This window comes from Lepidochelys olivacea (assembly GCF_965140295.1).
Source record: "Lepidochelys olivacea isolate rLepOli2 genome assembly, chromosome: 7".
In the NCBI taxonomy this organism is placed as follows: domain Eukaryota; kingdom Metazoa; phylum Chordata; order Testudines; family Cheloniidae; genus Lepidochelys; species Lepidochelys olivacea.
Window position 1 is genome coordinate 81,338,673 of NC_140417.1, and position 24,955 is coordinate 81,363,627.

A 24,955-nucleotide genomic window follows, 5' to 3' on the forward strand; every position below is an offset into this window, starting at 1 on the left:
GGGGGGCAGCCAGGGGACAGGGAGTGGTTGGATAGGGCAGAAGTTCTGGGGGTGGGGGTCAGAGGACAGGGAACGGGGGGGTTGGATAGGTGTGGGAGTCCTGGGGGGCCTAACAGGGGTCAGGGGTGTGGATGGGGTCGGGGCAGTCAGGGGACAGGGAGTGGATGGTGGGGAGGTGTCCCGGGAGGGGGCAGTCAGGGGACAAGGAGCAGAGGGGGTTGGATGGGTCAGGAGTTCTAAGGGGGGCAGTCAGTGGGCGGAAAGTGGGAGGGGCAGATAGGGGGCGGGAGCCAGGCTGTTGGGGAGGCACAGCCTTTCCTACCCAGCCCTCCATACAGTTTTGGAACCCTGATGTGGCCCTCGGGCCAAAAAGTTTGCCCACCCCTGGTCTTGCAGATTGCAATCCTGATTCTCTGTTGACTTACTCCTTCTGTAGTCATTAACATGTTGTTGATGTGGTGGTAAATAACTACACAAGGTGTAAGGCAGTGGAAAATCAGGCCCAGGAATGTCAGGAAGCAGTGAAGGGAGGAGGACTCAGCCAGCTGGTCACCACTGCAGTAGCCAAGAGACACACCTCCATGAAGTGAGAGGGGAAAAACAGAGCAGCTAGTCTGGTCCATGTCAACACAGAAGAGGTAACGGACAAGGAAGAAGAGGAAATGGGCTAAATTTATGCCACTCCTGTTACAGATGAGATTCTTAATGGCTCTGATGACACAGATAGTATCGATGCTGAGAAGCAATAATAATACCCAACACACAACTAACTGATGCATATCACAGCATCTGAAAGACTGAAACTTTTATTATGAGTCATTTTATCATTTGCTATGTCATTGCATCAGCTTTATAACATCTTCACTCACTGCATCCCCAGCAATCTTGGTTTCTTCTCATTTATGGATATGAAAGTGGAAGGTAACAGTGTTTGACTTCAGGAAATTAAAGCTTCTCAATAACCGTATTAGTCATCAGTGCCACTTTCTACTATTATTGAACCTGTAGCTATCGTCATATTCTGAGAACAAAATAAGCAAACAGGAAACAATTGTGCTCACCCTTCAATTTTACTGAGACTGGAATTTTTAATGACATTATTTGCATTCAGCTTTAATCTGTTCATCAGGTGACATTTTTTAACTATTAATTTGCCATTTATATCTAAAAAGCTCTGGGACTATCAGCATGTTCCCAGTTTCATATACGTTTTTTCATTTGTGCCAGGATTACAGAGCTACAATGTGAATGGTATTAACGGTATTTTATTTTGCATAACACAAAAATAACTCCACAGTTGTATGGCAACTATTGGCCAAAGAATTATCTGATACAATAATCATAATATTTAGGTAAGGTTTCCTTGGCAGCTGCTAACCACATGGTAACTGAGCTAGTGATAGCATAGTTTCCCTGTATAAGCACAGAGACAGGAGACATCTTTGTCTCTGTTGATCTGGGTTAACCTACCCTGAAGCTCCCAAATATTCATGGGTTTTAGGGAGGCTTCACACTTTCTCTTCTGCATGGCCCCCCTCAAATCTCTCCCATTTGAAGAGATGGTAGGCAGGAAACTTCAGGGGATGATCTGGATCCAAGAAATTAAAAGAACAGTCAATATTTATGTATATATTCTGCAGTAACTTAACTTTGCTGCTGTAAAGTTAGCTGGCCACCCAAGAAACAAAACGCCTTCAAGCCACAAATCCATTTTAGCACTATCATTATATCCTATATGTAGGTTATACAGTGTTAAAAATTTGTAACATTGCCCAAAGAATCAAAGTGTTTCATGTTAATTGTTGCTCATGTTAAAACTTAATGAGCCTGATTTTCCACTATCTCATTTAGTCACTAACACCAGTGCAAAACATTACCAAGTCGGAACTCTCCAATTATTTACACTTGTTTTGCACGCACTGTGCATAGGTCTGAATGACTACACAATGTGCAAGGCAGTGGAGTATCAGGCCCAAAATATCTAATTTAGAAATATACACAGCTGTATTTAAAATTCATTGTCATTCAGATTTGGGAGATTATTTTTTAATACCATGAGTTCTTCATCCTGCAAGAAATATATATGCACAATACATTCTTATATGTTTAATGCGGACAGAAAAGCCATCTGATTGTATACTAAAGAAGAACACAGGAAACTGATATAAAACACTGGACCACTTTATGCATATAATTGTTACTTATGCTAATACTGAATAAAGATAGTGGCTGGCCCTCAAAATTCTTCCACCTAAAATACTTATACAAAGTGTGATAACAGATCAGTATTACAAAGCCACATAACTGAACATTCAAATAATGGTGAACAGGCACAAGATACAAACAAGTTTTAACCATGGACAAAAAATACTGCACTGTTGAGCAGACAATTCCATGCTGTCATGTGTCTTGGGCTCGCACTTTATATTTCGTAGTTTCTGAACTTCCTCAGAAGCTCTGAAGGGGCATCACCTGACCAGCGGAAACGCAAGTGCAAGCAATTTGAATCTAAAAATCCTATGAAAAAAGAAAAAAAGGGAGAGGAAATGAATTATTACAAAGAAACATTTAAAACTGATTAGGCTAAAGTAGTTATAGTGTTGTTGTAGCTGTGTCAGTAGCAGGATATCAGAGAGAAAATGTGTGCGAGGTAGTATCTTTTATTGGACTCTCTCTCGCCAACAGAAATTGGTCCAATAAAAGATATTACCTCACCCACTTTGGCTAAAGTAGGTCTTGATTATTGTGACTGAAATATAAGTCAAATGTAGGTCTTTAGCATGAAGTTTCAATCCTTGGTCGGGATGGAGAGGGAGGAGGAGAGAGAGAACGTCTGAACAAAGGTGTCATCTGAACAAAAACTATTAACAAACTGATCAAATATGGGCAACATTCATTCTCTCTGAAGCACCTAGCACTGGCCACTGTCAGAAGACAGGTTTCAGAGCAGCAGCCGCGTTAGTCTGTATCCGCAAAAAAAAAAGGAGGATTTGAGGCACCTTAGAGACTAACAAATTTATTTGAGCATAAGCTTTCATGAGCTACAGCTCACTTCATTGGATGCATTCAGTGGAAAATACAGTGGGGAGATTTATATACACAGAGAACATGAAACAATGGACATTACCATACACACTGTAAGGAGAGTGATCAAAATCCAGGACACGAGTGGTATAAAACTGGGCCCTAATTGAGATAGCTAGTTAAATTAAGAGCCTACAGCTATTGGAATCCTTAGTATTGCAATTTGCACCTCTCAGGCCCTGATTTTCAAAACTGTACATATGCAGTTACTTGAATGTGAAGTCATCTTAGTTATACTCTATGCATACAAGTGGCCAACTGCATGAGCGATCACATTAATTGTACTCACAGTTCTGAAAATCATGTTCTCTGTCTAATATTCTTACATGTGCACAGCAAGTAATAAGACATATGCAAATGTACAGGAAACTAAGGAAATGGGAATTATTGAAAAAATTATGTAGTCACCCATTTCTTATCCAGTTTATCCTTTAAGGACCAATCCTGAATATCATACTCAAGCAAATCTTCCACTTAATTAGATGGGAGTTTTCCATGACTAAAAAGTTCAGTAAAAATGTCTAAACACTGAAATCTGTCACATCACTGTTCCACTTACTTGGAGAGTCTGGACTCTTTGGTGATTGTGGCTTCTCACCAAAAGTCTCAGCATCGTCTTGTTCCCTTCTCTCATCTGACAATCCATCTTTACTGTTTTCAGCCTGTTGGGCCCAAGTGTCATTAGTTATGTTGTTGCTATTATTTAGCTCAGGTGCTTCCAGCATTGGCTCTTTTTTACTTCTGACAGCCCAGTGCATTGACTAAATAAATCAAAAAATAACAAATGGACAAATCTAAGTTGTACATTAAATTTTAAACATAACATAGGCTAGTTTTCTACTTTAAAGGAGTCAGTGTGCAGTTACTCAGGTTTATTCTTTTTAACTAACAGAAGTATGCTCTAGGACAGGGGTTCTCAACCTTTTCCTTTCGGAGCCTCTCCCCCCCGCCCCCAACATGCTATAAAAACTCCATGGCCCACCTGTGCCACAATAACTGGTTTTCTGCATATAAAAGTCAGGGCCAGTGTTAGGGGGTAGCAAGCAGGACAATTGCCTGGGGCCCCATGCCACAGGGCCCCCCAGGAAGCTACATTGCTCAAGCTTCAGCTTCATCCCTGGGTGGCAGGGCTCAGGGCCCCAGGATTCACACTCATGTGGTGGGGTTTCGGGTTTCTACCCTGGGTCCCAGCAAGTTTAATGCTGGCCCTGCTTGGCAGACCCCCTGAAACCTGCTCTCGCCCCCCCCCCCCCCCCCGCAGGGGACCCTGGACCCCTGGTTGAGAACCACTACTCTAGAATGCTTTCTGGAAATTACAGATCATTAGGAAAATGAAATTGAATTTTGGAATTAACAGTTGAGTAGTTTGGGTGATGTTCATCTATAGTTAAATTTGGATGGGGATAAAGGAGGACAAGTGGAGATGCAGCAAATAATTCTAAGGTATTAATATATTTTGCCCACCATCTGCTCAGTAAAATTTTCAAGAGCACCTATGAGATTTAGAAGCTTATTTCCATTTTCAAAAGTCACACAAGCATTTCAGAGCTTAGCCACTTTTGAAAATGGGACTTAAGCATTTCTGGAAGTGTTACCTAGGTCTAACTCCCACTGCAGTCAATGGAAATACTCCTATTGACTTTAACTGGAACTGAATCAAGCTTGGAGGGACTGATCCTCCAATCCTTATGTATGGTGCTTTATAGGCAAATGATCTCAGACATTTTTTCACATTTGTTTGCAGGACAATTTGTTTGCTCACCTCTAGTAGGGCCCAATTGTGCATGGTACTGTATATTCTCAATTCACATTCATTTTAATTGAATTGAGGGTGATCGTGATATTGCACGATTGGGACCTAGTAGATGTATGCAAAAAAAAATTTCCCACCAGCAAAATTAGTGGAAAAATCCTGAGAACATCTGTTTGCAAAGCACCAAGCATATCAACAGCTTTATATACATATATTCATTCAAGCATACATAATTTTTTAAAAAAGTGTAGGTTTTCCTCAACTTACAAGGAAAACTTAAAGATAGTCTTTCATGGATACAGTTTTCTTTCCAGAGTTTGGGGCAGAGGGGGTGTCTGCACAAGACCTTTCAAGGAAAATGGTGATATTTTGCTCTCTGCTTCGTTAAAAAAAGAGAAAAAGCAGCCACACCAGGTGAAATCCTAGATCCACTGAAGTCAATGGCAAAATTTCCTCCTCTTGGTGGATCTAAATCCTGGTTTTCTTCTGGCCCTTTCAGACACTCCACCAAGTCTCTGATGGATGAATAAAGTAACTTGTACTGTTGCTGAGCCAACTGGTCTTCCTAGGATGGAGCTGAATTACAATTACTGTGGGGGGGTGAAAACCTTTTGTAGTGATAATCAAGGTGGGCCATTTCTAGCAGTTGACAAGAACGGGACATTCCTGAAGGTGTTCCTGGCTTTATTGATTTTGTTCTGGATGTCCTGGCTTGTTCCACTGTCCTGGCTGATGGTGCTGTCCAAGTATGTGAATGTTTCTGCATTAGTGAGAACTTAATCCTCTATCCATACTGGTGACGGTGATATTAAAGGTCATGATATATGTCTTATTGTGGTTGATTTTCAGTCCACTTTGCTAGCTGAAAGAGTTGAGTCGAGTTGTTTTTTCTTGTATATGGTGTTGGGTATGTGATAGGAGAGCGACATCATCTGCAAAGTCCAAGTCTTCAAGGGATGCCTTTTGGCATGTCTTCTGTTGTACACCACATTACCTAGTCGATGGCAATGTTGAAGAGGGTTGCAGACATGACACACCCCTGATGTACTCCTGTTTTGACTTCAAAACTGAGCTCACTTGTGATCAACACTGCATGTAAAGTTGAAATAGAAGCTTTTGATGACACTGATTATAGGAAAAGGAATTCTATATGCCGGCAGAATGTACCATAGTCTGGTCCTGAAATGCTATCAAAAGCCTTCTCAAAGTCTATGAAATTTATGTAAAGTTGCCATTGCCATTCTAAGCACTGTTCTATTATGCTTTGTAGAGTGAAGATCTGGTCTGTGGATCTGCGCCCTTTCTGAAAACCAGCTTGCTCTTTTCTGAGAACGCTATCAGCTGCCTCTGATATACGCTGAACTATGATCTTACACAATACTTTGCTTGGCACAGATAAAAGTGTGATACCACGCCAGTTATTACAATCACTGAGAGTTCCTTTCTTTGGTGTCTTCACTATAACTCCATTGGTCCACTCATCTGGCACTTTTCCCCTTTTCCAGACTGATGTAAGTAGAGGGACCAGGACAGATGCTGCTAATTCTGACATTTAGAGGCTTGTAAATTATGCTGGAAAGATCTCCCACACTGTATTACTCCATGTTATTCGAAGTTACACACTGATCATAAAAACAATGTTTAAAAAGCTTCACTCACTGTACAAAAATAAATTTGCATGTACACCTACACTAATGTAATTGTGTGTTATGTAATCATAAATGAATGCCATCTACTGCTACTATAAACCACTATATTTCTACCTGTTTTCCTAGCTTGCATTCCAGGAAGATGGTTTAAAAAAATCACGAATAGCTACATATAATTAGCCGGAAATAAAGTTTGTGGAAAAAACATCTAAGGTGCCTGAACACAATAAATTAATACCTCTGATACCTGGCAGTCACATCAAAGACAAAATATCAAAACTTCTAAATAGTGTGGTTTGCTCAGACATAATTAGCATCTTCCAGATTATTTATCTTCATAGAGTATATCTTCTCAAAATGAATTGCTGTACTCAGTGTTCAGGGCAGTGGTGACATCAACAGAATTAATACACAGCAATGACTCACTCATTTTCACAAGCATCAATAAAAATATAAATCAACAGAAGTTGATATAGACTAGAAAGTAAACAAAAATCTGTTCTGAAAAATAAAGAAATGACCAGAAAGGATCATTTGTTTATGAACTAGAAAAATATTTATGTAAATATCATTTATCATGATTATTTATTAGGTCAGAATCTATCAACTGTTAGGAAAAACAACTGGTTATATTACAGATATACAGGTATTTCCAGTTTGTCATATAAATCCTCACAGCCAACAGGAAAAAACCATAACAACTTCAGATACTATGGGATTACATTTTTTGTTGGTATGCTGGTTACATCAAAAATCTATTCAATATTCTCATTAAAGAAATTACTGAAGATTTATTTTCCTAGGATGAAATCCTGGCCCCACTGAAGTCAATGACAGTATGCCATTGACTTTAATGAGGCCAGGATTTCACTCCCAGTAATCATTCTAAAAACTAACTTAAAATATACCACGAGTCTTTTATCATAGTACATTCCTTTGATTAACCTAGATCATATAGCCACTTTCAATCCCAAGTAAATTATTTTTAAATGACTGAAGTTTTTTGAAATGTTGAGAAAGTTGCTATGGGACTAACAGAAATACAAGATAAAACCTATATTGTCCCTGAGAACAAAAACAGCTATCAGAGTTTTGTCACGTATGTGTTCATAAATGTCTATATCAGCTGACTGCCTTCCAGTTTGTGGCATTTGTTTTTTTTATGAATTCAGGGGTATTTTTCTGCACTCTTGTTACATATTGCTATGCAGCAATTTTGGGGGAGTATTTCTGGTCACACAGCAGCACCGTTTCTAATTAGTGTCCTTTCCTCCATCAGATCAACACTGGGAAACTGATTAAAAAACAATAGAAGGCTGATATAATGAACAGTCCTCAATCTCTGACCCATCCTGTCTTGCCCATGGGAGAATTTCCCTTCCCATAGACCTACCTAATCTCCTAATGCTAATGTATACCCAGGAAATTTAGGTAAACAAAAAACAACCGTTTTTATGGAGTTGCTCAGAGCCTCCCACTGCTGGAATGGAATGGTAATTTTGCTTCGTCGCCAGTAATCATAACAAGCTCGACTCTCTTCGTTAGTAAGAATCTCCTTAGCCTGCTGCAGCTTCTGAAAATTCTCCACTAAAACACAAACCAAAAGGATGTTACATCAAATACTTATTTTTAAATAAATTAATTCCTCTGTGGAACAGGAATGACCAATAAATAGCTATGTAACAGCAATACAGGTTGGGGCAGAAAAAGAGAATAAAAGAGTGATGAAGGGATGTGGCAGTTCTGCTCACTGCTTTGAGGAAGTCTTAGCTGACTCAACAGTAACACCTTTAGTGGACAATTGATGCCCTCTTTCAGATGAACAATTCAATGCAAATGTCAAAATGTGGATCCTTTTTGTCTCTTGGTTTAGAAGCTTTATACACTTGAGGGCTATCAAAATTATGTGGTATTCAAAGCAAAACACATGAGGTGTCACCCCATTTAAAAACCAACATTGCAATAGCATGACAGCATTTCACACGGAACACAGTATGATCCAAAGCAGCAAGGAAGTTAGAGCAGAACATACCACCAAGGGACAGTAAGAAGGAAGCATAATTACATTATATGAGCAGCAAGCAGAAGAATCTTAACATAGCATAGTACAGATTAGCTAACGGCATTGCTTAACCTCACAAATTTTGTGGGTATAATAAGATATTAACTTAAATTCCAGATTGTGTGAATAAGATCTCTCATTTCTCTTGCAGGAGTAAAAATTCTTTAGAAAATGGTTGTTAAGGATGCAGCTGTGTGTTACTATTTGTGTAAAGGTTACAAATTTACATTTTATCTATGAGTCACCCTTATTAGAGTGGCTTACTATTATTATTCATAGTAGAGTCTTCTTTTGAAATATGCTGAACTCAAACACTAACCAAAGCTGATAAGCATAAATCAAACAACACACAGGATTTTTTTTTCTTAATTCTGTTTCTTTTTTCCGGTGTGACCAATTTTGGGGGGATAAAAAGCAGTCTGGTTTGATAATTATTTTTAATACGTGGAATTGAAATGAATCAGACAAATTAAATGTTTACTCTACTGTGAAAATGTAAGGCATTTAGTAGACTGTTCAAGTAAATGAAGCATAAACTGTTTGCTCTTAATACATAAGACTGCTCCACTATTTGGGTCTTGGGCTCCCTTTTTTAAAAGTGATTTATTTTTACTTCAATTTAACACTAAAAATTACAAGCAATGGACCAGATTTGAATCTCACTTATGCCCCTGCCTCCTCACTGAAGTCAATGGGGTAGCCTCAGTTTGTTTACAGAAGAATTTGGTCCTGTTATCCAGTTGCTCTTTCAAGCATGTTTAAATATATTTTGGAAAGTAGGATTTAAAATCATTTTGTAAAAGGTGGACTCTTCAACAGATTTTGGAGGGATCCGTCTCTGGCTCTCTCAAAATGAAGAATCACACTCCATTTTATTTTTTATTCCCCCATCAATTTGATGGGGGCCTTGACTCATTTCAGAAAGCCAAAAAGAGCTAAGTGCAACTTAATATCACTCTCAAGACATCTGAAGGTGTCAGTGGACAGTGAATACTCTTTCATCCTCTTGGGTGTAGTGCCTCTACTATTCCGGGAGAAGGGTGCAAGCAAGAATCCCGAACTTTAATCTCCTGTGTGGTTGCTACCACACTATGTTTGTCAGTGTGCCTCCAATTAAACTGAGAGAAAATTTGTATAGGTATTTTTGTGCATTAACTGAAATGGAACATTTGATTTAGTTATTCTGCAATAATACTTTCAAAGGGCTTTAAGAACTCAGTAGTCTATAGCTGAGAATATTTTAAACTGGGAGAAGAGGTCCTGCTTCTGCTCCCCTTCCTCATATGGGCTGGAATTTTCAAAGGGGCCTAAGGGAGTGGAAATTTCAAAAGGATTTTGGGTGCCTAATTTCCTTAAACCACTCTGAAAATCCCAGTCATCATGTAGTCCCTCACTCTAAGAATAGTCCCACTGATTTCAATATGAGTAGCAGAAGGCAGAATCAGCCTCAAAGTTTTTGGGTGGAGTATCAGAAATGTGCATCACAGAGCACTGTCTTGTTATAACTGGTTTAATACAAACATGTCCAATATTAAGTGTTGCACTCTGTCATCAAATTAATCTTTGTTTTGGGAGTTTTTCCATGTACTATAATTTCCATGATCTGGGCCTATGATGTTTGTACACACAGATGCACTAGTTCAGTGTTCAACAACAAATCAACACATTTGGTGATACATGGAAACTTAATGAAGAGTAGGGAATGATCACCTTCAATATACTGTTTATCTTATTTTTTTCTGTGCATTTTGTATAGACATAAAGAAGGCCAGAGTAAGTATTCAAATTGTTTGTGGTCATTGATGACAGTGACCCTGTTGGCTATGGATAGATAAATCTGTCTCAGAGTATCCGTTTTTTCCTCAAGGCACTGCTATGGGGGCCAGGTTACACCTCTGCCCCGATGTAACACTACCCAATATAACATGAATTTGGATATAACGTGGTAAAGCAGCGCTTCGGGACGGCGGGGCTGCACGCTCCGGTGGATCAAAGCAAGTTCAATATAATGCGGCTTCACCTATAACGCGGTAAGATTTTTTGACTCCCGAGGACAGCGTTATATCAGGGTAGAGGTGTATTTGCGTGACTGACAGCATTTCCACAATTTCTGATGTTTGTTGTTAGTCTGCGGAGAGCTGGCCTGTCACATGGTGCTGGGTCCTCCTTATTTCCAGCTGCTAACTTACATTAAAAAAAGCTAAAATACATTAAATATTTTCCTAATGTTACTTTTCATGTGAGCAATTATTGTAGTTAACCCAAATATGTCATTTGATTCCCACTTGGAGAGGAGATAGTGCATGCAATCATGCATGGGAGGGGATGTGGTCCACAAGACAATCTCTGGTTTAAAATGTGCATCATCCTATAAAAAATTTGACAACTCCTGGACTAGATAATCTAACAATTGTCTTCATGTTCTAATATCCATGATTATGTAAGCATTACAGCAAAATATTAAGGCTTGACATTTAAGAGAGTACATTCCATATCTGTAAAAATTATAGAATATTAAAATGGGAAACAGTATTTACTGATGGCTTTTAGGCTGCATTCAATGCCTTAATTATAATTTAAGACAATAGATTGTTTTTAAATAGGAAAGACTACATACCAGCTTTAGGGTTTCCAGGATGTTTGTCAGGGTGACACTCAAGGGCTTTAACCTTAAACTCTGCAAGAATTTGTTCAACCTAAATAGAATATCAACATTTAAAATACATAAATACATACACACATACAAAGGTTTTGGAGATTGGGCTTTTGGGCGGGGGGAAACTGGGAGGAGGGGTGTTAGCTCCCTTGATTTTACAAGATCCTGTATAATCAAAATATATAACAAGAACCATCTGACAGCTGTGTCGCTAATTTAATTTTGTTCTCTGTACTCCCGTCTTTACCCTTTTCTTCATGAACATATATTTTTCCATAGCTGTACGCTTTGGTTTTCAGAAAACTATAAGTAAAGGTTCACACTTGCAAGACTTGTGGGGAGGTGGATTAACTATGCTGACAGGAGAATTCATTAAAGTGCTACAGCAGCGCAGCTATATCGGTGCAGCTGTGCCAATGCAGCATTTTAATGATAGTTCAACTCTTAAGAAACAGGCTGACTAACGATTCATTCAGCAACAAACTGGAATTGGGGACCAATTTAAGGCTTTTAGCGCATCCTCAACTGAGCTCCAGGCAGCTAAAACATGCTATACCAGTGAAACTCAAACTCTGATAACATCTTGTAGCAAGTTACTATTTAACCATATATATATTCTGAGTAATTATATATATATATATATATATATATATATATATATATATATATATATATATATATATATATAATTACTAATTACTCAGTTTGGCAGTTTGTGAAAATCCCTAGCCCACCCCTTCATTCCCTTTAACAACTGAGAATTATTGAGAATTAAGAATTATGTGATTTTATTTTAAAGCAAAGTATTGTGTCATTCAACTAGTCAGTCCAATTTCACTGAGCAAGTTGCCTGAAAAACAACAGACAGCTATGGTGCTTTTACAGATTTTACACTTTGCATTGTTGCACTCTATTACTCTTTGTAGGTATACACATTAGTATGGTGTCTTCAGTTTTTAAATCTAATAAATTATGAATTTTAAAAAAACCAGCAATTACATACAGATTGTTGGAACTAGGTACTCAGCAGAGAGACTAGTTACCAATACATCTCTAAAAACTATTTATATGCAGGGATTTTAAATGACACTGTTTACAGTAACATTACTTTTTGAAAATGTCATCTCATTACTTTTCAGACCTAAATATAACATGAATTATTAATATAAAAAATAAGATAATAAAAATAAGCTAAGGAAAAATATCAAGATACAGAAAGAGAGTAATAGATTTTACCAAGTAAGGAGTCTGGGACTCCTCTAAACTGAAATAAGAAATACTTCCTGATGTAGGAGGCTATAGATTTGACCATCCCTTTCTCTCAAACCTGCAGATTCATGAGATGCAAGGGGCTTCTTGATGGAAGCTCTTTGCTGCACTGCCCTGTCATGCCTCTGCCCCCTTCAGTTCCTCCACTCCCTTGAGGATTGATACTGCAAAGGGCTGAGTACGCTGGGCCTGATCCAGCAAAGCACATAGTCAACTTTAACTACATGAGCAATTCCACTGAAATGAATGGAACTACTCATGTGCTCAAGTGCTTTGCTAAATTGGAATCAGAGTACTCAGCATCTTTCAGGATCAAGGCCCAAGCTGGGATCTGCAGGAGTAGGCTTGCCACTGTACATGCATGAAAGAGAAAGCACAGGAGCCTATATTGCTATAAATATTTAAACCATATTTTCAATAAGTTTTCATTAGGTGACAATTTTATTATACAAATTATATTTTAAATCTTGAAAATATTGCCATGTTTTAAAAATACAAAAAAATATGTTTTTCCTATAGGCATGTAACAGTGGTACTCAAAAGCGTCACACTCTCACATATACAAGTCATACTCACAGGGCAACAGTAAACAAAGAGTATTGGTTGCTTCTCTGAATAAATAATATGTAACAGATTACTTTTCAGAACCAGTAAGCAGTTATTACAACACATTATTTTTCACTTCAAAGTAACTTTAAAAAGGGTTTACAGTATGTGCTTGAAATATGCATCTCTTCCTAAGACTATAAAACAGAATTAATGCATTAACTTTTTTCATCTGTTAAAAAAAAAAGCTGGAAAAAAGCTAAAATAAAAAAAATTAGTACTGCCACCTGCTGGGATGTATTAAAATTCCTCTCAAAAAATACTTAAACTTGTTTTCAATAATAGATTAAGAATTCTATATTTTTCTGATTATATTTACAAATGTATTTAGGTGCATATCAAGGACTTTTGTCTATATTAGTGATAACACATTGGTAGAGTATTTAATTACATTTGCAGAACAAAGCATTTAACCCATATATATTAACAATTGTAGCAGAAATATTAGAAAGCAAAAAGCCTAACACCCAGTATTACTTCAATTGACACAGAAGCTAGTTTTAAAATTTTAGCATGTTCCTGAATGTACATAATTAGAAAATGTAATTTAGGACAACTTTAGGAAGTAGAGGAACTCTTGTTTTAGTTACAATCATCCAACAGCTTTTGAGATAGATTTTATCCTAAGGTATGAGATGACATGCAACTGCTACCCAAGTGAGTGTAGAAAACTAGCATTTGAACATCAGTATTTTGGGATAGGACAGGAGGGGCTAGGGTGGGGTTTGTTTGTTTTAAACACATTCATATTTTTCTCCCAAGCAATGGCTATATATTTCCAAAAGTGATACATGATTATCTTAGAAACTGAATATCATTACCAATTACTGACAAAGAGGAGAACATTTTCACCTTTCTTATACTAGTTGCACTGACAATACTTATCTGCTGCCACCTTTTAAGAACATCAATATATTGTGTAACAGCCTACAATTAATATTTTACAAGTGTTTCAAAGTGCATTCTGACATCACAATGGAACTAACTTAATAAACAAAATATTATTTACATTAAAAATAAGCTATTCAAGATGTTAAAATACAGCTTGTATTATAGAGCATCTTTACTATGAACTATATTCTAAAAGCTTAATTGTGTCAAAGAAATCAGTTACTGAGATTAATAGAGGAAGAGAAATTCAAAGGTATTATGTAGGTAAGAGAGCAGGTACATGTTGCATTTCAAATAATCATACATTCACAGATAAACATTAACTTCAAACTCCCCTTGAAAACATACAAACCCAAAACAAACTATCATTAACATGGCAAAGAAAACAGAATTATTGTTTTACCGTGGATAGTTCATCACATCCTAGCAAGATGTAATAATCTTCCATATCATCCAGATTGCAGTTCAAAATTGCATCCATTTGGACTAGTCAAACAGCTTTTTTCCCCAACAGCTGATGCGCACCAAGAGGAAAGTATAAACTATCAATAGAAAGCTTATAGGATTGTTTAAATGTAGTTCAGGGAAAACTGCTTTTTGCAGTCTGGTTTAGGGCTCCCTACAGTGCTTTTTAATACACTGAGATGTCATCTGAGATTCCTGAATTCTCTGTTTGTCATTGGTTCTTTACAGGAGGACTGTAACATTGCACAACCCTGGTGTCTGCAATGTTCTCTGGGATTTGTAGTTTTCAAGGTAATTTAAATATTATTCAACTGTATGATCTGCCTCTTCAGACTGAAAAGCATTCAGGATACCAAATAAAATCTCACTATCATTTTAGGCCTGGATCATGCTATGATTTATGCATAGGCTTAATTTTAAGCAGGAGTACTTCTGCTGATTTCAGTGAGACTATGTACATGCTTAAGTGTTTTGCTGGAGTGGGCCCTAAATCTCCTAAAACAAATTTTTCTTCTGCTATAAATTGTAAATTTTGCCTCAATTTTAGCAAGGCAAAAACATGCATCAAGCATGGAAAACCATAGCAATTACTTTAAATTATGATCACAGGATTGCTAACTTTCTCAGAATGAAATCCCAGACCCATTGTATTCATTAAGAGTTTTGCCACTGACTTCAGTAGGGCCAGGATTTCATCTTGATATTTCTCAGAACACACAGGCTAGAAAAATTAATTAACTACCATCGCATTCACAGTTTTAGGCTTTTTTGTGTCAATTCTGTATTCCATAATGTTAAGACTCTTTGAAGACAATATGAAGTACTCACTCTTTGATTATGGTGACTGTTGGGACTTTCTGATTTCTCAAGAGTGAGTAATAAAGAGATTCTTGGTGGAGATCTTTAAACCTCTAATTGAGAATATCTTGCAAGTTGTGTTTCTTGGGAGTTAAATGCATATACTTTTCTTTTAACCCATTTTACTGTCAAGTGTTATTAAATTCTTCAGGTTTAAAATATGATTAATGATCAAGGCCTCCATCTGACAAAGACTCACAGATATGTGCCCAACTTTATACATGTAATAAGGCCCATTGATTTCATATGTAAAATTAAGCATGTGATAGAATCATAGATTATTAGGGTTGGAAGAGACCTCAGGATAGGGTGACCAGACAGCAAGTGTGAAAAATCGGGACAGGGTGGGGGAGTAATAGGAGCCTATATAAGAAAAAGACCCAAAAATCAGGACTGTCCCTATAAAATTGGGACATCTGGTCACCTTACCTCGGGAGGTCATCTAGTCCAACCCCCTGCTCAAAGCTGGACCAACCCCAACTAAATCATCCAAGCTGGGCCTTAGAAACCTCTAGAGATGGAGATTCCACCACCTCCCTAGGTAACCCATTCCAGTGCCTCACCATCTGCTACTGAAATACTGTAGTTTTTCTTTATATCAAACCTAGACCTCGCCCACTGCAACTTGAGACCATTGCTCCTTGTTCTGTCATCTGCCACCACTGAGAGCAGCCTAGCTCCATCCTATTTGGAACCCCCCTTCAGATAGTTGAAGGCTGTTATCAAATCCCCCTTCACTCTTCTCTTCTGCAGACTAAATAACCCCAGTTCCCTCAGCCTCTCCTCATAAGTCATGTGCCCCAGCCCCCAATCATTTTCATTGACCTCCACTGGACTCTCTATATAAGCATGAGTCTTTGCAAGATTGGGTGAACTAAGAACCTCATTTTTCCTTTTTTGTTTCATTTGTCCCTTTTTCTGTAAGAACTTTGTATCCCAAGATGTTTAATGGCATTAAATATTGCTTTTAAAACACACAATTGCTGTGAAATAAATTAATGTAGTCATTATTTTATGTACTTTGTTTTTGCATATGGTTCCTTAGTAGGCTTAGCAGCCCATGCTAGAAATGTAAATATAAATGTCTAGGTAGAGGATGGCAAAGGATCCAGAGGCAGATTTAGTGTTGTTTATGAAACCTTAACTACGATTTCTGCCCTTAGCGAATGGTATTTTATAACTATAGAAGTAAAATTGTCATACTATAAATTAATAGATGTTCTTCTACAACCATAACTTACTAAAGGTGGTTTTATTGTTAGAGTTTCCTGAGGTTTTTATTGTATATTCAGAAAGTTTATTAGGATAGAGAATTGTAGATATGGTATAGAGAGAAGGAAATATTAATTCAGTTACAACACAACATTAATTTCAAATCATGAATCAATACTGAAAACATTTGAGTGTGTTAAAATCACAAATATGGCTCCTCAGGAGAAGTCTGAAAACTCTATCTGCTTTGTTTTTTGGTTTTTTAAAAATAGTTGGAAGAAATCAACAGTTCTGAAAAATTGCTTCCCAGTTCCCAAATGAAGGATGTAGAGCAGGGGTTCTCAACCTTTTTCTTTCTGAGGCACTCCAACATACTATAAAAACTCCATGGCCCACCTGTGCCACAAGAACTGTTTTTCTGAATATAACAAGCAGGGCCGGCATTAAGGGGTAGCAAGCAGGGCAATTGCCCAGGGCCCTATGCCACAGTGGGCCCTGCATAGCTAAGCTGCTCAGGCTTCAGCTTCAGGCCCTGGTGGTGGGGCTCGGAGAAGTGGAGCTTTGCCTTTCTGTCCTGGGCCCCAGTGGGTCAAGTGCTGGCACTGCTTGGCGGACCCCCTGAAACCTGCTCACCGCCCGTCAGGGGGCCTCAGACCCCTGGTTGAGAACTGCTGATGTAGAGAACCAAACAGTAATAATAAAGAAAAGGCTCTCTTGGTGAAAATCTTTAGTAAATGTTTAAATATGGAATGCTGCACACATTAGTAATTATTGAGGACTAACTGTGCAATCTGTGAGGGGCAATGCATAGGTGCAGTAGCGCCCGGAAACCATCACGCCACAGAAAAAGCACCCTCTCTCTCAAGTTTCCACTGTGAACAGTAATTTACAGCATCTCTTTATAAACCTGTAGCATACTTCCCACCATCATACTGACCAACAACATTTTCAAATTAATTTAAAGGAGAGTTGTGGTAGTACTCAATTTACTAATAAAGCCTAAAGAGAAGCTGATTAGGGGCTGCAGAGAGCCATGTAAGATGGGGGGCTATAGATTTTCCCCCTACACCTGACCCTCCTCCTCCCCTCTCAGGCACTCCCTCCCCATTTAGCATGATCATCGCAGTGGCCCATAAGCCCCTACACCCATCCCCTTCAAATCTAAGTGAGGTTGCAACTAGGTGCACAGGGTCACAGCGGCACTCAGGTTTGGTTTGGCTTGGCCTGGCCAAAAGTACCCAATAGCTTTATGCTGGAGATAACATTTATTGGTTGTAAACAGCAATCTCCCTGACATAATGGGAGACTTGATCAATATGCCCATCCTGTGACCTGTCAGTTCTGCTGGTCAGCACATTGGGGTCAGGAGACAGCTATGACTCTACCTACTCCTGCCTGACTCACTTCTACCTTAGGGGATGTCTGCTTCTGATGCGCAGCTTCCAGCTGCTCTGAGTTTCCTTATATAACTACTCATTTTGCAGCCATGTATGGGGGTGGGGGAAAATCCTTACTCTCACCCTCTCCCCATATGGCTACATTAGAGATAGGTATAATCTACCCCTTTAAGATAGTTCATCCTAACATATTAACACACATACATATAGGTGGAAATATCCCACTCAGGATAAGTAGTATCTTACTCGACAAGTAGTCCCAGATTTCAGTAGGGCTACTCCTGGAGTAAGGTACTACTCAACATAAGTAAGGATGGCAGAATCTGTCCCAGGGATAATGAATAAAAAGGATATGAAAGAGGAAAATATTGTTAAGATGTACACAGTGTTATCTGAAAGAGAAACAACACAGACCAGGAAATGGCAAGATCTAAATGAAGTTTTGCCATTCAGTTACAAAATGTTACCTACAAATCTGTTTACACTTCTAAATAAGTGTACATATTTAGCACAGATGACGAAGTCTCATATTTGTAATTCTGTACTCGCCACTTACGAACAGAATGTTATCTCCAATATTGTTTACACAGTATTACTTATACGTGAATTAACAGGGTCCAATCCTGGTTCCAGTGAATGCAATGGGAGTTTTGCCATGATTTGGCCTTTCATGCACAAACAAGAAAATCTAGTATGTGTAATTCCGTACTTTGTAGTTTCCAAATAGTTTATTTCCATTCATTTACCAAATAAGACTCGTGAACTGAGCCTGTCTCAGGAAATACTGAACTTCAGTGGCTATTTTTCTTAAACAAGGAGCAGCGGAGGAGGAGGAGGAGGACTGAAATCTTTAACTGTGGATATATTTAAAACAAACCAAAAAAACCCAAAACAAGGCACAAGAAGTGTGATATGAAAGAATTTTTAATGTCATGCACTGTATTTGCTAGCTTTAATTTTGTATTGCCTTTATTTACATATTTTCTCTGTGTTTTGGTTGCCCTCATATGGTAGAGAACTTCCACAGTAACTGTATGAAGTTTGATCACTTTCACTGACTTTAGGTCGAAGTGTGTTTACAAAATATAGCCCAGATTCAGGAAAGGCTATCTATTCAGGATAGTATTTAAGCACATGCTTCAAGTTAGTGATGTCCTGAATAGGGATGGATTTAAGTACATTCTTTCCTGAATCAGAACCAACGATTTCTGTAGGACTACTCACACACAAATACTTAACTTTACACAGAAGGACTGTGACCTAAATTTGGATTTAGGAACCTAATTTTTTGCACCCATTTTTTGAATGTAGCCTTAGAACCTAAGTGTCCTTGAATATGTCAGACACTTGTTCCACTCAAACACTAAGGTCTTGTCTTACACACAAATATGCTCCAATATAACTGCTCTAGTTTTAATTCTTTTAAAATATACTAGACAAGCCCTGTACAGCTATTTTCCCCCTTATTATTTCAACTAAATTTAAATATGACTAAAACAAAATAGGAGTCTCTTAATCCAAAATAAGAGTGTCCACACACAAGCATGCACCAAAATAAAAAGGTATGAATTAAAACAGATTTAGTTATTTCGGTACATGTAACAAGTCCTTAGTCAAGGGAATGTAAAATTTTGGAAAGGACCCATTTCTCAGTTTTCTGAAAAATGACAGGGGGAAAATAATCTTTAGAGCATGAGAAACCCTTTTTCTTTCTAAGACAACTCAAATGACCAATTGGAATTCTACCTGAGTTACACCCAGAAAGGTCACTTTTCAGGCTAAGGAGGAACAGGAGAAATTTTGGCTTAAAGTTTATTTTTTTAAAACTGATCTTTAACAACACCTGAAAACAAAAGGCCAGATTCTAGGTGCCCAACCCAGGAGTTGTAATTGTCTTATTTAGTAAAAATTAATGTTTACGTTAACATAGATATTCTATTAATAGCTTGTGATATTAGGCAGTAATATATGTGCATGCGTGTGTGTACATATTTTAAACAAACTCTATTTCTGTTTACAATCACAAAGATTAACTATATCAACCTTCACCGCCTAGATTTAGCCATTTACATGAAGACTACTATGGGCCAATACCAGAATGGAGGGAGCCAGGCTGCTGGAAAAATGCAATGCTGCGTCTTTAAAAATTCAGGAGTTGATTTTTCAAAAGCAAACACTGTTTGCATCGTATCAGTCTTCAGCTCATTTCACAAACAGCTAAACAAACTGGAAGATGACGTCAAGCCACTGATTTGATCACCATTTGCTGACTCCTCTGTACAGGTTTTGGTTTTATATAGATTAACATTTGCAGAAGGAAAATACAAAGAAGAAATACTTTAACATTTCAGAATATATATAATACATTTTAAAGTAACAAATCAACAGCAACAGCGGTTTTTAAGGTGCCCTTCACAGTGGTATCTCTGTTGTGCCCAAGCATTGTGCAACAATTAAAGATAGCACTGACTGTGTTTTCAATTACAATATTCTCACAGCCTCTGTTCTATTTCAACTGTGATTAACCAAACCCCAGCTGTCCAAATTTTACAAGTGTGCCCCAAACCCAAAATTTTGTTTTTCCAAAATTCTGATTATCTGAATTTCAGATATTCTGAACACAGGGCATCTGTCTATGGAAATATATAAACAAAAATACACATGCACAATGCAATTTGAATCTGTGCATGCTTACCCTCATAGTCTAAGAACTGAAGAGGCTTTCACCTGTAGAGACAAGAACAAAGTTAACATAGACACAATATCATGTATCCACACAAATATACAGTGTAAAGTCTGTTATAATTTAATTTATAAATATTTGCATTGCGGAAGAACAGAGAGATTCCAGTAAGGGATCGGGTCTCCAGTATGCTAGGTCTGTAAACACATCTTGAAAAAAAAAAAGTTCCTAATCCAAAAAGCCTTCAAACTAAGGCTCTGATTCAGAGAAGTGTTTCTATTCAGGAAGGGCACTAAAGCACATGCTTAACTTAAACGTATGCTTAAAGTCACACTGTAGTGAAGCTAACTATAAGAGCTTTCCTGAATTAAAATGACTTAAGCACATGCTACATTGCTTTCCTGAATTGGTGCCTAAGCAAAGATGGAAAAATAATTTTGCTACTGAACATCCAACGGTCGTTCACAACCTAGTACTAGGAGCGATCCTCCTATGTACAGCTATCCAAAAAAAAAAAAAAAAAAAAAGACATCAGATCATGAAAACTCAAAACACCAGCTTCTGTAACCAACGTAGTGCAATGCAATAGTGTATGTATTTTTGCATAATGGTAGGAACCAGGGTAAAGTGGCACATATCACCAGAACAAATCCCTACTCTTACAAAATAAATTATGAGCTCTTTAATGTGTGACATCTCCATTGTTAAGTTCTGCTCTGCAAAATTCACACAGAAAACTGCAGGGAACTCAGTTTATATATCCTATTGATGCAGGTCTGAGACATCAGATATTTGAAGATCTAATATTTTAGACCACTAAGCGTCTCCTTATATAGAAACAAAGATCCACTAGATGATCATAATTGTCCCTTCTGACCTTAGTATCTATGAATCTATGAATCCACTAATATTCTAAGTAACTTTTCTCTCATGTTCTTCTTCTATCTGCTTCCCACTCTCTCTCTCGCACCAGAAAATGTCAATTAGTAGTATCACCTCCAAGATTGGGCTGCATTATGGTAGACACCATACCAACATAGTAAGAAACAGTTCCTGCCCTGAGGAACTCAATCTAAATAGACAAGGCAGACAAAGGGTGGCCAGGGAGACGAACAGAGTGGTGAAATAGTTTGCCCAAGGTCACAGAACAGGTTGGCGGCAAAGCTGGGAATAGAATCCAGGTATCTTGAGTCCCAGTCCAGTGTCCTAGCTTCTCGCCTACAATTATTGGCATCAGAATCTTAATGGGACCCAACAGCTGGACAATGTAGTATGAACTTAGGATCATGAACATAGACATTCTGGTTGCTAACTTGCCCTTGTTAGAAAAAGTTGGCTTGTAAAACGCAAACAAGAAGTAGAGGTAAAAATGTCATTTCTCTGTTGTTCCCCCTACACTACTTTGAATTCAGATAGCAGGATTTTGCACAGAATCCAATAAGTAAGATAAAGGAAGTGGGTTTAGTTAGGACAGAACAGCTATTTAATAACATTCATGTCCCTAGGTGATATGGGAGTAAAATTGAAGTAAATCTGTTGTCTATGTTGCTGTCAGCATTTATTATTTGTATTATCACAGCGTCTAGGAGCCCTAGTCAAGGACCAAGTCCCCACTGTGCTAGGCACTGTACAAACTGCTCTTGGGGGAATTCTGCATCAAAAAATTAATAATTCTGCATAATTCTGCATATTTTATTTGTCAACATAACATAATATAATCACACCAGTTTCAATTATTTTGATCATTTATTTCAAAATACCTATCGGCAAGTATGTCTAACAATACAGACAACAAAAAAGATTCAGAAAATGTTTTTTAACAAATAGATTCCTTACTAGAAATATTAATACAGAACTTTGAGTAATAATTCATTTAAACTACAATACAGAACCATATTTCCCGCACCCTCCAAAAGCAGTGCAAAGGCTGGGGGGAGGTCAGGAGTAATGAAGCAGCTGAGGGAGAGGGAAATAATTGCTGGGAAGGAGCCTGGGTGTGAACTTGGAGGGTTGTTGGGTATTGGGGGGGGGGAAGTGTGGAACAGGTTTTGGGGGGAGGGACTGCTAGGGAGCTTCCCCCATGCAGACCCTTGCTGATCCCTAGCCTCTCCCATTCAGTCAGGCACATGTGTCCCTCCATCCCCACTCAGACACCTATTCCCCCTCATCCCCATGTGTCCTTGCACCCCCTGTCCATATGTGTCCCTCCACCTCCACTCAGACACCCACTCTCCCATACTCATGTGGCCCTGCACCCCCTCTCCTTATGCATCTCTGTGCCCACACTCAGCCAGCCCCCGTCCCTATGTGTCTCTGCACCTCCTCCCCCATCACCATGTGGCCCCACACCTCCCTGCCCGCTGTGGCCTTATGCCTCCAGTCCTATTTAGCCCCTGCCCTAGTCTGTCCTCCCTCACTAGCCCTTATGAACCCCTGTCTGACCCCCCCAGCAGCCCCATAACCCCTGTCTCCTGACCTGGCCCAACAGGCACTGTGAAAAAGGCAGGCTCTTTCTCTTCCCTAGCTGACTGGGAACTGCTGCTGTGTTCTAGTGCCACAGTACCCTCTGGTGGACAAAAGGCAGAACTGCGGCAACTTTTCAGCAGCAGCTTTTTTCTGCACAAAAATTAAAAATGTGCAGCTCATTAATTATGTACGCATAACACTTCAGGGGGAAAAATTAGTGGGTGCTCTGCACCCACTGGCAGCCAAGCTCCGTGCCCCCCTGCCTCGCCTCACCTTCTCCCCCGCCTCCTCCCAGCACACCGAGTCTCTGCTCCTCCCTTCCAGCCCTTGCCACTGCCAAACAGCTGTAGCAAGTGCCAGGAGGGAGCGGGAACATGGCGCTCTCAAGGGAAGAGGCAGGGAAGAGGCGGGGCTGGGGCAGGGATTTGGGCAAGGAGTCAAATACGGTCAAGGAAGGGGCAGGGACTTTGGGGAAGGGGTTGGAATGGTGGCAGGAGGGGGCGCAGTTGGGGCAGGGACTTTGGGGAAGGGGTTGGAATGAGGGCGGGAGGGGGCAGGGCAAGGGTGGAGTTGGGGTGGGGCCAGGGCAGAGGGGGGGGTTGAGCACCCACCAGTTCCAGAAGAAGCTGGCTCTTATGCTAAGCACTTTAGTAAAGACCACCTAACCCCCCCGGTGGTTGCATAACCGACAGAAGAATTATTCTATCAACCTGCTCAGGAAGGTGGATTACCTACATCAATAGAAAACCTCTTTCCATCAACCTAGGAATTGTCTACACTATGGGCATTATAGCTATGCTATGCCACATAATGTAGACACGCCCAACGTACACCAATAGCAATATCTGTTACTATTTGGAGATGGCCATTCCACTGCCTTTTGAACAGTGTAACATTTAATAGTGTTGCCAGCTCATGATTTTATAACAAGACTCATAATACTTGGTCATCTCCTGCAGATATATTGCGAGAATCTTAACTTTCATTTAAAAAAAAATTAAGTGAATTTCTAGCCCTAAAGAATGCAGAGAAAGGGTTGAAAACATGAGGCTCAAAAGCAAAAGGCAAATTAAAATTTAATAAATTTGGGCTTTTTTAAAGTCTCATTTTTAAGCCATTTCAGATTTTTGAATACTTGTGGTTGGCAGTAATGTGTAATATCTCCATTTCTCTCTTCCCATCTCCAACCTGGCTGCTCAGACAGGAGTGATTTCCTTTTTCTCCTACTCTGATGGGATTAAAAAAAAACAAACAGGAATCCCAGTGATTTTAGGCTTGTCTACACAAACTGGTTCCAGTTTAATTAAAAGGTGTGTTTTTAAACTGATTTAGTTAAACCTGTGCAAGTTTTCACATGCATACATACTTCTTTCTATTTAAAGGTGGCTTATCTGGGGTTTAGTTTAAATCATGCAAAACACAGATTAAGTTAAACAGAACTACTCATCTGAACTAAGCATCTAAAATATAAACTTCCATTGATTTAACTAAATTAGTTTTAACACGCACCATTCGTTAAAATGGTACAGCCCTCCTCACCGGAGCTGAGATCTTTGGGTTGCTCCCTGTCCTTCCAAGGAACACAACCCAGCCCCTCTAACCTACTATATGTGTGACCCTTTCCTCTTTCCATGTAATCCCACCCGTACATTTAGCTACTGCCCCGTCCATGCCCTTATTGCACGGCCTCCTTCCTCAAGCCCCGCGCCCTTCACGAAACCACAGCGCCTCAGCTGCTCACCCCTCCAATGGCCCCACCTCAGACCCGCCCGCGTCCGCTCCCCTCACATAACGCCTTGCACGCGCAACGGCCAAGGCTTGTGGGTGGCTGGGAGGTAGGTCACGTGAGGGGGAGAACCGGGGAGGGCATCTACTTGGTGCGCTAGGCCCGAGTACAGGGTCAC

At 39.1% G+C, this 24,955-nt stretch overlaps 1 protein-coding gene across 3 annotated transcripts; it reads right to left on the bottom strand.

Annotated features, from left to right (window-relative positions):
- Positions 1 to 1,245: 1,245 nt before the first annotated feature.
- On the bottom strand, positions 1,246 to 24,872 carry DNAJC12 (DnaJ heat shock protein family (Hsp40) member C12). 3 transcript variants are annotated; one of them, XM_084634824.1, is made up of 6 exons: positions 24,793 to 24,872; positions 20,598 to 20,629; positions 11,166 to 11,244; positions 7,934 to 8,073; positions 3,644 to 3,845; positions 1,246 to 2,517 (listed from the first exon to the last, which is right to left on the bottom strand). In XM_084634824.1, the coding sequence occupies exons 2-6, from the start codon at positions 20,601 to 20,603 to the stop codon at positions 2,423 to 2,425; spliced, it is 522 nt and encodes a 173-aa protein (XP_084490950.1). In that variant the 5' UTR covers positions 20,604 to 20,629; positions 24,793 to 24,872; the 3' UTR covers positions 1,246 to 2,422. The 3 variants fall into 3 exon arrangements, with proteins under 3 accessions (XP_084490950.1, XP_084490951.1, XP_084490949.1); XM_084634825.1 differs by lacking the exons at positions 20,598 to 20,629; positions 24,793 to 24,872 and adding an exon at positions 14,374 to 14,615 and having other exon boundaries at positions 3,644 to 3,746; XM_084634823.1 differs by lacking the exons at positions 20,598 to 20,629; positions 24,793 to 24,872 and adding an exon at positions 14,374 to 14,615.
- Between the last annotated feature and the right edge of the window lie 83 nt (positions 24,873 to 24,955).

What these genes read in the sequence shown, in the direction of transcription:
- DNAJC12 (XM_084634823.1), bottom strand. Translation starts at nt 14,451, where the DNA reads ATGGATGCAATTTTGAACTGCAATCTGGATGATATGGAAGATTATTAC. An exon ending in GATGTGATGAACTATCCACG is followed by an intron (nt 11,245 to 14,373) that starts GTAAAACAATAA and finishes TATTCTATTTAG; the next exon opens with GTTGAACAAATTCTTGCAGA. An exon ending in AAAGAGTCCAGACTCTCCAA is followed by an intron (nt 2,518 to 3,643) that starts GTAAGTGGAACA and finishes CTTTTTTCATAG; the next exon opens with GATTTTTAGATTCAAATTGC.